This window comes from Aptenodytes forsteri, unplaced genomic scaffold, assembly GCF_000699145.1.
Source record: "Aptenodytes forsteri isolate BGI_AS27 unplaced genomic scaffold, ASM69914v1 Scaffold584, whole genome shotgun sequence".
NCBI classification, from domain to species: Eukaryota; Metazoa; Chordata; class Aves; order Sphenisciformes; family Spheniscidae; genus Aptenodytes; species Aptenodytes forsteri.
The window spans coordinates 734,366-748,469 of NW_008796062.1; the positions used below are offsets into that span (position 1 = coordinate 734,366).

The 14,104-nt window shown below is 41.2% G+C and overlaps 1 protein-coding gene across 1 annotated transcript in view; it reads left to right on the plus strand.

Moving 5' to 3' along the window:
- The window catches only part of TTC7A (tetratricopeptide repeat domain 7A), a 186,007-nt gene that overhangs the window by 83,365 nt on the left and 88,538 nt on the right, over positions 1-14,104 (plus strand). Inside the window, exons 15-16 of the mRNA XM_019473938.1 lie at positions 2,867-2,939; positions 9,551-9,711. Of these exons, the coding sequence (XP_019329483.1) occupies positions 2,867-2,939; positions 9,551-9,711 (234 nt within the window). The remainder of the gene's footprint in view (positions 1-2,866; positions 2,940-9,550; positions 9,712-14,104) is intronic.

The following is a 14,104-nucleotide window of genomic DNA, read 5'->3' on the forward strand; positions in this document are numbered from 1 at the left end:
CGTCTCGAACCCTCTTGTTTATTCCCCATGCTACGTGCGTTTGCATAGAGGCATTTAAGTTGGGCCTCTGATGAAGCTGTCTTACTGGCTGGAGTTCCTTTGTGCTGATCCAATGGCTCTGCCCTGAAACTATCTGTGAATTAAACTCCTCTGCAACTACTGTTACCTCAAGTAAAACTGCTTGGATTAAAAACCCTTTTTGTCAGTTCTGTTGTGGTAGAGAGGTGAGGTGTGAGCTTCCTGACCCTGTTACGACTAAGTTACACCACCCAAAATACACTAGGTGGTGTTTGAGCAGTTAGCATTGTAAATGTAGATGCCTACACACTTTGGATAGCAACTAAATGGAAACTTACATGGTCTAAGTCTTGGGCTGAAGTATCTAATTCTGGTTTGGTGTGGTCATAAATACATTACAAAAGTGGTATCTCAAAGTACAGATGTAGCAGGTTGAACATGTTACTGGATCTTAGCTGTTTTTCTGATGCTGATGAAGGAGGAGTCCAGCATGTTTGTCTTCCACTGGTTTTGCAGTGGTTGCAAGAGCATGTAGTAAGCTGAAACCACAGATGTCATTCTGTATATTTACCCTATGGAGATCTGAAAGATAAAATTTTAAAAAGCCATTTACTCGGTCACTTTTTAGATCAGGAGTATACTTTGGGTCGCACTAGTTCCTGGACTCCAATGTAATACTTCACTACTGCCCAATTTTGATGTAATTGCAGTGCTGCAGTGCTTTTTTAAACTGCATTTATTTTTATCCTTTGACCTTTCGCACTGGCTGTGGCTTGTTTTCATGGTATCTAACTCGAGCTAGGAAGCAGACAAGCTTCTACCCAAACATTAGGTACTCAAACTTCAGCCAACAGGGATGTTGTGATAGTGAGCTGGTTACTGGTGTCTTCCTAAATGCCTGAGTTCTTCTTTCTTTTTTTTCTCTTCCTTGTTTTTCCATCTGTTTTTAAAGTACATGTATGATCTCTCAGGCCATGGTTTGGCCTGCAGCCATCTTTATAAGTGGCCTTTTCAGCTGGAGGATTGGGTCAAATATTTTTCTAATACCTTTTGAGGAAACTGAACAGTAAAGTCACAACCCTTTTGTTTCTTTCCAAAAACACTGTTAATCTCTTCTCCCATACATCCATGTGAACTTTGCCCTGTTATTTATTGTTGGAGAGGCTACTGAAGGTTTCACAGGAGCTGCTTGCTAAAGAGGTGGCTCACCCTGCTCCAACAGCTTAGGGCAAAGCTGGATTCTATCTTGCGCAGTCTTGTTGTTGTTGTTGTTTGAGTTTGGGGGTTCTTTTTGTTGTTTGTTCTTTTTTTTTTTTAAAGTGCGGGGAGAAATTAGTGACTTGCCTGTACTAATTGCACCTTAATGTCTTCAGCATTGCTTCAGAATCCTTGAGTGCTACCTTGACTTGCAGAGTTACAGGACACATTCCATCCATATTAAATTAATTAGTTCTAGAGCCATTAGTTATAAAAGTCAACTCCAACAGCTTCTTGCTCACAGGCCAAGACAGCATTTGAGAGGTGGCTGCCATTAAAATGGTGTGTGGTTTGTTTCCTGAAGTAATTCTTTGATTTTTGTTTGTTTATTTGTTTGTTTATTATTAGCAAATGAATACTTTTGCAAGGTTTTTAACCACCAGCCTTGTCAGCCTGTTGTTTCTCCCTCATAAGGACGTTAATCGTGCTCACTTTGGGTAGGGCAATGCAGGTGCAGGCTTCCCTGGTGTCCTGGAATGCAGCCCAGAAAGAGGTCAGGAACGTCAGTTGGTTATGAGGGACCTTCCTCTTCCCCATCTCTCCCATGTGAAATGACTTCCCTGTGCTGCAGAGCTAGGAGTGAGCTCTGTGGGTCAGCAAGGGGATAATCCACTGGTCCCTGGGTTGGGCTGCCAGTGTGGCATGAGCCAGTGCCCCACTTTGCTCCTAGGTTAGGTTCCCAAACCTCTGTCTTCACGTTGCCTTGGTTAATGGCTTCTCCACAGGCTAGTAAGCTCAGACTGCAGTTTCATGCTTAGCATAGTCTGAGAGGAACAGTTCTGTCTTGGTTGTCCATCCTGGTTCCCTGCCTTGCATAAGGCTGTGTGAAGGGCATCCACATCTGGTTCTGGAGACACTGCAGCCTTCACTAGCCAAGGGATCACTGCAGTGCACGCTGTTGCCTGCTGTGGACTAGAAGGTAATACCTAAGAGGTCCAAGCTTGAGAAGTAAGGGCCTTGGTTTTGGTCCAGGCTCAGCTCCTGCCATCAAATCCTCATTCCTCCCTCAGTGTCTTCCCTTTCCAAATTAGGAGTCTAGATTAGACTAGAAGCTGCAGGGTGGAGGATGTTTTCTGTGTTTGAGCACCAGCTCACATCATGGGCTCCTGATCTTTAGTCCTCTACATGCTCATAGTCACAATAATAGCAGAAACAATTATTACTTTTTCAGTGCTAACCTAACCCTGGTCTACTGTTTGAAAAGTGGCAATAGAGGAACAAGTTAGACAACTATCTCCCTCACCTAAATTACTTAAAATAATGCTTTAATGGGTTTGTCATAAGTTAAGAACTACTTTCTCCATATGAGTTATCCAAGTTCCAAAACATTAAGTGGCATTTAATGAAGAAACATGTAAGCTGTATAACACCCTGGCAGTTGTGTTTCTCATACTTGTTTCTGTGAGGCCAGCATTGATGTGCTTTTTGTCTAGTTTCGGTGTGTTCCCCCGTTACTGGACTAGTTTTCTGTAGGAGAGGACTGGGTTTTGTTCTGTGCTGTGTGTCTTGTGTGTGACTCATGGCAAAGGAGTTCTGCAAAGTACAATCTAACAGTCACTTTTCTTTTTGTATTGTTTGGTCATCCTTAAAGAGCACGTGACTTGGCCCCGGAAGATCACCAAATCATCCTCTACCTATCACTGCAGCTGGCTCTTGTCAGACAGGTATGTGCAATAATTGGCGACCACTGAGTCATGAGAGGGTGGGAGAAGGACAGTCCAGTTGAACAAAACCCAGACTTGCTAAACAGGGTCCCTTCCTACATTGTAATCGATAACAATCAGAATGTTTGTGTAAGATATTTTTTATTATTTTTTTTAAATAGTAATTCTGTAGCACATGGAATGACCTTCCCTAGGACATGCATTCAGCTCTAACTCGTGAGCAGTGCTGTTCCCACTTGGAGCAACTTTGTCTGGGTGGGGCGAGCGAGGTGTGTTTATTCTTGTTCCCTGGGTATCATGCCGTGTCCTGCTGCAGGCCACTCCAAAGGCTCTCTCATTACTGCTCGGTTCTGTATCATGCCAGATCGCATGCTCTCTGTGCTGGGGATTGGTTTATTCCATACTTGGGCACATTCGGCATTAGGCTTTGACGGGTGCTGGAGCTCTGCAGTGAGTGGGATTAGTTGGCATTTGAATGCCGCTGCAGGTGTTAACTCATAAAAATTAAGTTGATCAGAAAATACACTGTACTGCCTTTCAGAAAAACATTTGGGCTGTGCTTTATTTTTCTGTCCCTTCTTTTTATAATTGCGATGTGTTTTATTTCTCTGTCCCTTCTGTTTAAAAGCCAAAGTCTTTATTGGAACAGCCCCTATTTTTTAAATGCTTCTCTAGCTACATTTGAAATTTCATCATCATAGTTTCCTTCTTTGGCAGGCTTTCTGCTTGCTGCAGTTTTCTCTCCTTAGTCTACACTACAGAGTCAAACAGTTGGATCTTTCTTACTTTCCTGAGCTAATTAGGGGAACTGTGTGTTCATTAGGTTAAACTAATTGTTCCGAGAGAGCACACTCTTGATAATGTCACTTTTGTAACCCTTTCATAATGAGAGCAGTGTGTTGTGAGGAAGCCTGCAATAAGAAAGGATAATTAAAATGGCTTATTTAACTTTCTCATCTGCCTACTGGCTGCTTTATGATGCAGTTTGCTCAGGGTCTTTCATTAAAAAATATCCAGCTACCCTTCTTTCTCTCACAGCTTTTGCCTCTTAGGGAGGTTGTCTGATCTGCTGCCTCTTCTGCTTCTTGCCACGAGTAAAAGCATTACAGCTTTACAGCTGCTATCCTTAAAAATAAAATCAAGATTTTTGTGATCATTGGTTCTTTGTTGTTTTCACTGTTACTGGTCCACTGCATTTTAACTCATTACCCTTTCTTTTTCTCCAGTTGTAACCTGTCTTTACGCTGTTTTTTGTATTTCTCATTTCATCATTTCCCTTCCCTCCTGTTCTTTCCATTCAGTCTCTTGTCCTCGTGTTCACTTTCTCTTTTGTCTACCTCACCTGTGTATTTTCATCCTTGATGTTCTGCCGGTCACCCCTGCTACCATAGATGTGTGATCTAAGTGTGTTATGTAGTGTCAGCCTGACCCCTGTGATGCTGCTCTTGCTCTTCTCCATCTAGTGAGACATAAATCTTTAACGCATGCTTGGAGAGAGAGGAGATACCTGAGACATCTTTATTTTTAGACTGCTGTAAAATATCCTACTCTTCTTTTGCCAGTTTAGTTAATGATAAACATTTGGTAATGCATTTTTAATATCCTTAATTATTTAAAGTATCTAATATATTCTCTTTCTGATTAACTGAAAGAGAAATGATACCTTTTTTTGATAGATTGCATTAACTATTGAACGTCACAGTTAGGGCTTTCATCAGGTGATGCTGAAGTACCAACAAATCAGGACATTCCTCCGCAGTAGGTTATAATAGGTACCTGAATGTTATTCTCAACAAATAGGCCTTTCTGTTTCCATAGTCAAGGTCAATAAATGAGGTAACCTTACCCAACACTGAAAAAGCTAGGTATCAGCTTGCATAGATAAGAGAACATTTTCATGGAACAAAGCAAGAGAGGCAGCTGACCGGTAGAGTGCCAAGCAAAGTTGGAGCAATTCATCTTCCTTGGAAGACTCTGTAAAATATTTTCAATAGCACTCGTCTCTGTCAGCACTGGGCAAGGGAGAGGGGAAATGGAAAAGCATAAGCTTCCCTCTGACACACGATAAGGACATGACAAGAAGAGGAATGGTTATAAAAGGTTTTCTCAGAGTGGGCGGTTGAAAACCACCAGCAACCAAAATGAAAGATGACAGTGATGTGCTTCGTGCTTGTGTGTGTGTGTGTGGCTCTTTGTCTTAAAGACCACCGGAGTCACTGGGAGGACTCCAGTGACTCCTGGAGGGTCTAGGTCAGCCCCACGGTGTTTTAGGGTGGATTTTTCAGCAAAATACAGAGTAGAATACCCTCTTCTGTAAGGAGGGTCTCAATCTGGTTTTCCCCCAAAGTTCAAGTGCCATGAGGCCAAGGTCAGTATTTGCTGTAGTAGTTATCTCCACCTGCAGCACCTGGCTGGCAGCCGGACGAGCTGGTCAACAAATGAGACTTGTAACTCCCAACTCCCGGTGGCTGGTTTGGCTGCTTCTACTGTTTCTGTGGTAACAGCATTTGGATCAGCAAAAACAAGGTAGAATGAACATTTTAAAGCTCACTGATTTTAATGCTTTGCCTTGTTTTTTAGCAGGCCAGTTTCTATGGAAATTACTCTAGAGAGTCAGCATTCTTCTTAATTTTAAGTGCTGGTTCCCTTCTTGTTTTGGGTAGTGGTGTTGTTTTTGACCTTGAATGCCATGTAAATTGGTATCAGATACATAAAAACAACATATGGGGGTTTCATACCATTTTAATACTTGATTTGATTTGACCTTTCTTTGCATGAAAATAGGAAGGGAAAGACAGCCAGGAGCCAGCAGCTGAGAATTAGAGGTCTCACTTATCAATTTCATCTGTGGGCTGCCAACAGACCTGAAGTTTCAAGTGGCAATATCCAAAAAACACCTACCGCCTTCTGGAGTGTCTGGATGTAAAAATAAGATAAACATTGGTTAAGACACCAGAGAAAATATTTCAGCTGTTTTCTCCACAGTTTTTATTCCAGTTTCAAGAAGGTGAGACTGCTGTCTTTTCTTTGCCCCAGGAGGGGAGCTCTGTTTTAGTAGGTACTGAGAGGCCCTTCTTTCAGCGACTGCTGGATGTGGGTAGTTCTGGTCTGTGTTTCTCCCAGACCAGCTAGTGCCTCCTCTGCTGAACAGCAACATGCTGCTCTTCTGTCTAGGTCCTGGCCTAGATTCTTCTGGTGATCAAAACCAGCTTGTAGTAAGAATTAAGTAATAACTTAACTCACAGATATGTCTGCGCCTGCTTTCCTGAAGTTCTGGTGGACTGTAGCAAGTCTGTTTTCAATGGAAGCTCTTGCCAGTCAATAAGGCTTTCTCCACTCTATAATCCCCATGCTATAAAAAGAGATGGAGAGGATAGTTTTAATGGTTAATCAACTGTAACTCACAACTGATATGAAATTATAAGGCCTGAAAACTCCTCTTATGAGATCCTGTTTCATTTATCATTCTGAATACACAAGTGCATTCTACTGTTGGGAATTATTTTTAACACTCATACTGTTTTCCTTTTTATACCTACAATTGAAACATCCCAGCATTGTTTTTAAGGAAGCATATAGCATTATGGAAATAAATCATATTATATAAGAGGCAGCCTAAACAATCCATATTGTGGCATTATCTTGGTAGTGCTGCAAGATGCTATTTCTGGCTTACTGCAGTATCTTTGCTTCCATAGTCAGTGTGTTCTGCATGGCACACAGGTATATTCAGATCACGTGTGGTACATTTATTAACAGAAAGATGAATCAGAGAAGGGTAGCATCTTCTAATTGCAGGCCCTACTTGGACTTGCAGTCTGGCTGAAATGAGATTACTTTAAAGCGCAACACTTGTAGGGAATTTAAACTGGCAGCCTGCCTCTGATACAGCCCTAAAGTTTCAGGGTGCCATCTGGGCTGCCAGCTTCCATCTTTCTCATATTGCATAGTTACTTAAATAAATAAGCTGTGGCATCTGTCAATAGATTGATGATCTCTGCTTTTCAAAAGCAGTTTGTGTTGACTGCTGCCAAATATCTTGCTTTTATTGTTCTAGAAACTTAGTTTGTATTTTGTTGCACCTGGTCTGTTGCAGGTGGTTGTTTTGTATAATGCTTCCCATAAAGGAATAGAGTCTCTTCATATTATTAAAGGGTATTTTTTCTTATCTGTGTTTTGTCCACTGTTTCTAATTCTGCAGCAGTGCTGCATAGGCTACTAATGGTGTTACAGCACTAAGGAATCTTTTTGGGCTCAAATTAAACAATCAGGTGTCAAGGAAGCATGATTAACTTCCAAAAACAGCCATTGTCTGTGACTGATGGTAGTAGAGGGAAGCACTGAAATGAGGTGTAATCATTGCAAGCCCTATGCTACAGAACAGGGGAAAATTAGTTTAGATTACGTCTATTACAACAGTATGTGACTGCCTGTTCAGCAGGCACAGGTTTGCAGGAACGACCACAACTGACTTTTGTGCTGCTTTATTTTGTGTATGTTGCAACAGAGTCAGAGAGCTTCTTTGATAGATGGCCTCTGTTAGGGGTATTGTGTGATTGTCGGACATTTGCACATATAAAGCAAAGTCTCAGTGACTTAGTTTGCACGTTCACGTGCAAGTAAGGTCAAGTATCCTTACAATTTTGAAATCCCTCAGTAAAGACACTAGTTGCAAGTATTATTCTTTGTCTGATTCATACTAGCAAATTAGGATCACCTTCCCAAGTCTTTGAATAGAATCATAGAATAGTTGAGTTTGGAGGGGACCTCTGGAGATCACTTAGGTCAATCCCTGCTCAAAGCAGGGTCAGCTGGAACAGGTTGCTCAAAGCCCCCTCCAGTTTGGTTTACAGATTTTCTTTTTCTTCTAATGAACTTATTTTTCCCCAGACTTGGAATTTCTTTATGACTACTTGTGCAGGTCTGAGACAGAGGAATAGAAAAAATAAGAGGTGTTCTTAGTCCTGAGTGCAAGAAGAGTCTTGATAGCAGCTTTGTTTTGGCAAGTCAAATTTATATACGTCTGGTATAGGTACTGAAGAACTTTGTGGACGGGCAGATCTGGGCCCACTGCAGTCTCATGCCTGTTGTCCTGGTTCCAAGTTGTCTTGTCATTGCTAGTGTTTTTACATTATAAGAAAATATGTCCTAGCAAGCTGCTGAGGGAACACTGGTGATTTAAGCCAATGTGTTTACCATTGCAGTAGGCTATAACAACACGTGGTTAAAGTAGCTCCACTGACAAGCAGTAATTCATTAAAGCTGAGCACTCAGTCAAATATCCCAACCTGAATCTAAGCCAGGATGTTCAGCAGTTTTGAAGCTGTGGGCCAGATGCCAGTTTGGGGTTACGTCTGTGGAGCAGTCACGCTGATCTCCAGACTTGCATGGAGTCACCAGTAATAGAGTAGTTAAGTATTTTGGCTTGCATATGCACAGTGAGAATGAAATGTCGCTTGGACATAGGATGAAGTTGTCCCATGAACAGAATCCGCACCACGCTCCCAGAAGTATACCTGGGATCTAGATAATCAGCAACCTCTGTTGTAACTGCAGGCAGTGTAATTGTTCCTTTCCTTAGTTATGTGCTACCTGTTTTCCTGAGTGATCTGTGGAGGTGGTGGGAATTCGACACTGGTGGTATGCCAAGGCAGGAGAATGTCTGCAGAGCTTTGCTAGGTGGGAAGTTCTTGTAGTAGGAAAGGAGCTATGTTCTCCATCCCTTAAGGGAAGGAGAGGGAAGGTATATATGAGGAAAAGAAATGTATACATTTTTCTGTTTTGTTTTCTTCAGGCTTCCAGGGCCAGACACAGATCTGGAATCATTTAAGTAACAGCAATTTCAGACACTAGAGAATCTTAAAGAAAACCCTCCACATAAAACTTATTGGTAGCCAAAGGAAAGAAAAGGTACTAAGAAGTTCCCTTTTGAACAGATAGCCTAAAATAGGGTATTGGATCACAAAGAGCATGTGATATACTTCTATTCATTATAGATGTTAAGTTTTCTACCAAGTGAGACTTCATTCTAGTGACATGCTGCTGCTGTGACTGTCAGGACTGCTCTTCACATCACTGCTTGCAAAGATACTTCTTTTTCTGACAGCATTTTGAATCTTGACTCTTTTACCCTTGAACATTCAAACTTAATTTTTATGTTCTTGATCCAGATCATGAAAGGCCTTGTACAGCCATCACAAAAGACAAAATGCAGCAGAGTTGTGTAATGCTCTCCCCCAGGTGAAGAGCCAGCCACTCATCCTAGAAAATGGAGTTGAGAATTGGGCCTCTGTAGTGGATCTGTTTACAGCATAGAAGCACTGTGCCAAAGTAAGAGGGGATTGATTGGATCAGGTCTGCTGCTCCTGTTTATAAGAAATGATTTAGTAATGCTGCAGACTCTTTTCTCTAGAATGTGTGGGTTTTTTTCAAGCAGTACAGTCTGTTAATTTTGTCAAACTGTTCAGATAGTAGAAGTCTTTCTCATAGGTGCCTAAGTAGGATTTCTTCAGAATTTCTAATGACTTGTATTTGTTCTTAACCTTTGGGATATAATGTAGGACTGAAGGAGAAATGTGTTCTCTTTTTATTTCTACCCCATCTCTTCCCAGATCTCTGATGCTATAGAACATCTTCAAGAAGCACTGCAACTGTGCAAAGATGACATGAATTCACTTCATCTACTGGCCCTCCTCTTTTCAGCTCAGAAGCACTATCAGCATGCACTGGATGTTATCAACATGGCTGTTGCTGAATACCCGGAAAGCTTTAGGTAAGAGTTATTGCATGATGCAATACATCCAGTCAGGAATGATCTGCTCATTAGCTCTCTTGTTCTCAGTTATACACAAGGAGCCTGTTAAATCAGATGTGCTACTCGTGTGTCACTCTGTTCCTGGTTGTACTGTGAAGCTAAAACATGTAAGGCTCGGGGTATTCTTTTGATTTTCTGTTTTTAAAACTAATCCTTGTGCTTGTTTGCTTTTCTAGCATTTGTCTTTCTGTATTGTGCTGATGATGTCTTCTCCCATATATCTCCCTGTACTTTTTCGTATGTCACTTTACACGTGGAGAAATGAGTGTGAGACAACTATGATGATGTCTGTCTGTATCACAAATAATATTATATTTGGTAAACTTCCTGGTTAAAAACAAACAAATTCTTCATGTATTTGACCAATCTTTTGATGCTCACATATAACACAATTTGCTGCAATAGCACAGCTGGGGAAAAATATCAGTTGAAAATCACAAGCTGTAATAATGTATAGCTGAAAGGATGGTTTGGCTGCCTAAGAGCAGGTTTCAACCAGCACAGACTTCTTGGAGCCAGAGGTTTCCACTGTTCTATGTTTGACTCAGTCCTTCATCCATCCGACAGAGATAAATTGAATTCCTTGTGATTTACTGTCATGACCTTTCAAAACAATGAATTGGTCTGTTCTGTGCAAAAATTAAAGCTACGATAATACTTTCTGGTGATCGCATACTAGCTGAGTTTCTCAGCCAAACTGCAGAAACTCCTGTTGCATCGCTGGAAGACCAACTTCCATTCAGAATTGCCTGTATTTAACTGATGTTTTAAACCCATGCAGCATTGTCTTTAGACAGCCTGCTTTCTCAGTAGAGAGAGGGAGTGGCCTCCACAGGTGTAGTCCAGCAGCTGAGTGCGACACTGTCTAAACCAGCGCAAAAGAAGGTCACAAGTGAGATTGAGGCTATCTAAATGTGAGCTTGAATGCTTTAGGATCTCTTAGAACTATGGTGCTATATCAGCATATAGTGCTTTTCATTGTAAGCTGCATAAAATAGCTCTGCTGCCTGTGTTTTTGAGGTTACTTACTTTGTGTATGCAAGGAACTAAGACTGTCAGTGCACATCTTTGAGAATGAAATGAAAATTAGTAATGGAAAAGCTCTTAAAATGATGCCAACATCTCTTCAGAGTGTGGACATGAGTATGATTGAAACAGGAAATACTCCAGTGGCTTCTAAATTGTGTTTTGTGGTTTGAAAGTAATAAGCATAGTAAAAAAACCTCACGTTGTACAGTCATACAGTCAAAGGTCGGATGTTCATTGAGGACTACAAACACTCAAGGATAGATAAGACAGAGGTGGAAGAGGAAGAAGCAGCTCGTTATTTATGTGAGGAATAGAGTATTTGCTGTTTCAGATCAACCAACTGGTCCATCAAGTCCTGGATCTTTCCTCCAGCGCTTACTGATAATTTGTGTTTCAGGGGAGGACAAAACAAAGAAAACATGGTGTGCAAAGTAGCTTGGAGGGCTGCTGGATGGGTTCCTTTATACTGTCTGGTAATCTGTTTTCCCCAAAGCAGGAAAGAATATCTCCTATGCTTCTATCAGTGCCAATCTTCAAGTGTGGAAAGACCTTGCAAGGAGTAGCAGAATAGATTGGTTCTGGTAGAAACGATGAATATCGATAGTGAAAGCCACAAGTTCATGCTTACTCCTAGACACAGACTTGCTAGAGCGTGTGCTCTTGGAAGAATGTCTCTTTGCTCCCTGCATGCGCTGTGGTATGTAACACAGTTGGCAGTGAGACTCATTCACAGGTACACAGGTATGCAGGAGTAGGGACTGGCTTCTTGCCTCTGCTGCTGTGACTAGCCTGTCTCAGTATGGATCTTCCTCTAAACCATTCAGCAAATAACTGATGAGTGAGGGAATGGAGAGAGTATCAGTGTTGCAAGACAGAAAAAAATAAAAAATAAAAAAATCATTTCTGAAGAAAAAGAACAACAGGAGTCCAATAAGGGGAAAAGCAAGAAGAGTAACAGAATACATCTATAGTTTGTGCCAAATCTGAAACTGTTACAGACTTTCTAGAGGTCTAAAGTACGGTTTATGCTAGGAGGGCTTTACTGCTTTCTAAAACCTCTTTGAAGGGAGAAAGACCTGATGCTATTGTGTATCTCCAGTTGTTACTGCATTATAGAAAAATTGGGGTAAATTTTACTACTGCATGGAATGACTACAGGATACTTCATGTAAATAGTATAGGTAAGTTCAACTGCATGATTTTAAAGCTGTATTTAAAAGTGGCTGATTATTTTTCCCAATTCACATTGATATGAACCAGGCAACTGTGTAATGTGGTGCCTTGGGGCTCCCTTCCTAATGACAACTCTTTTTGGAAGCATAGTTTGATGGCATGTATCAAGAAAAGAAGATGAAAGCTGCATTAAGGGACCTTAGGGCTCTGTAGATGGCAAAAAATGTAAGCGTTACCTGGATGTATATCCTAAACAAAAGAAAGAATAATGCATAAAAAATTAAGGTCTTAACTGGCCCAAACTACAGACATCTCATACTGTTTGGTTGGCCTCTGATTGTATGTAATTAAGATTAGTTTGTTCCTGCTTTTTTATTTTCATATTAAATTCTTTCATTGTATATTTTAAAGGAATCATTCAGGATGTCACGTAGTTGGGTAGTGGTTGAAGCAGTTGGAAAAAATACACTGCATTACTCGGCTAACATACAACATCCTTTGGCATGAGCCCCATAATACTGACCGAAATGTGTCCAGAAGTGCCCCTTGTTGGAGTGTTTAAACTTAAACATTTATTTCACATTTCAGTGGTTGTATGGTGCATAGGGAGGAGGGATATGAAAGCTAGACACTGAACACAGTGAGAGATGAACTGGAATGTTTTGGATCAAGCTGTTGGAGGAGAGCGTTGAAGAACAGCTGGATATCCAAAAGCACAAATTGTTCAGAAAAATGAACTTAGGAAGATCTCGCTTCTGCTTGAAAGGCAGCATATAATACCAAATGCATTACATTACAGTCAGTGAATGACTGAATTTGAGCACTTTGATGTACTGTCAAGCAATGACAGAGGAAGACTGGATAGAGGACGAATGAGAGCTAGCTATGTTGGACATATTGCAAAATGGAGTGAACCAGAAGAAATACACTGCCTTGCCATGACTATAAAAGATAGAAATAATAGCAACTTTTACATGGGAGGTATCACCTGAAAAATCGCAGACTGCCCAGGATAAAACTTAGTAGTTTTACATCCTGCCAATGTTGGTATGCTTTTAAAATAAGTTAATCAATGCAGTACCAACAGTTGGTTTTGGTATATATTTCAAAGCACTATCTCCAGCACATTTGGGAGAGAAGACTCCTGATAGCATCAGATATCTCCCCTCCAGGTCAACGATGCTGATCTTAAGCCTTTCTTAAGATGGATTCCTTCCATTTTTTTCCAACTTAAAGGCCAGCCTTTTGGGCAGTGTTCTACCTGGGACCGGCTGTGATTACCTCCCCTGGCTTGTCTTAGGGATAGATCTTTTACCTGGAAGCAATAATATTAGTGAGCACCCCTCTTGCCCCCCAGCTGATCTTCTTAAAATGATGCGTTGTTTATTTAGAAGGAAAGTATTTCCCTCTTTAAAGTCTGTATTCACACCTCACAAAATGTTCCATGCAGAAGTCCCATAGGTCTGGCAGCCTGCAGAACCCACCACAGAGCGTGGCTGACACAGTCCTTTGTCTTCAGCTGGTCATATTTCCTCCTTCCTGCTTTGCTCATGTAAAATTGCCTTTGTCCTCCTGACTCGCCCACTCTTCCAGAGACTGTTTTGCTCTCTGGTCATCTTTTAGCTGTAATTGGTTAGCTCCCAGCACTGGAAAAAAAAATTAAGGTCTGTACCTAGCCTGGGGTTGGAAATAGGATATCAATTTTATGGATACTCTATTGCTTTATAATTGCTCCCAGACTGTTTATCAAAACCTATTCTGTTGTTTCCAGCTTGGTTTTTTTGTCTCCTGGACAGCCCCCTATTAAGTTAGAACAATACATTCTTCTGGTGTAATGTACAACAACTTCTAATCGCTGCCCAATGTGATGGTGAATGTTTTATTAAATGATGTTCTGGTTTCGGCAGGGATAGAGTTAATTTCCTTCCTAGGAGCTGGTACAGTGCTGTGTTTTGGATTTAGGATGAGAAAAATGCTGATAACACACTGATGTTTTAGTTGTTGCTAAGCAGTGCTTACACTAGTCAAGGACTTTGCAGCTTCCCATGCCCTACCGACTGAGAAGGCTGCAGGTGCGCAAGAAGCTGGGAGGGGGCACAGCCAAACTGGCCAAAGGGACATTCCATACCATGTGACGTCATGCTCAGTA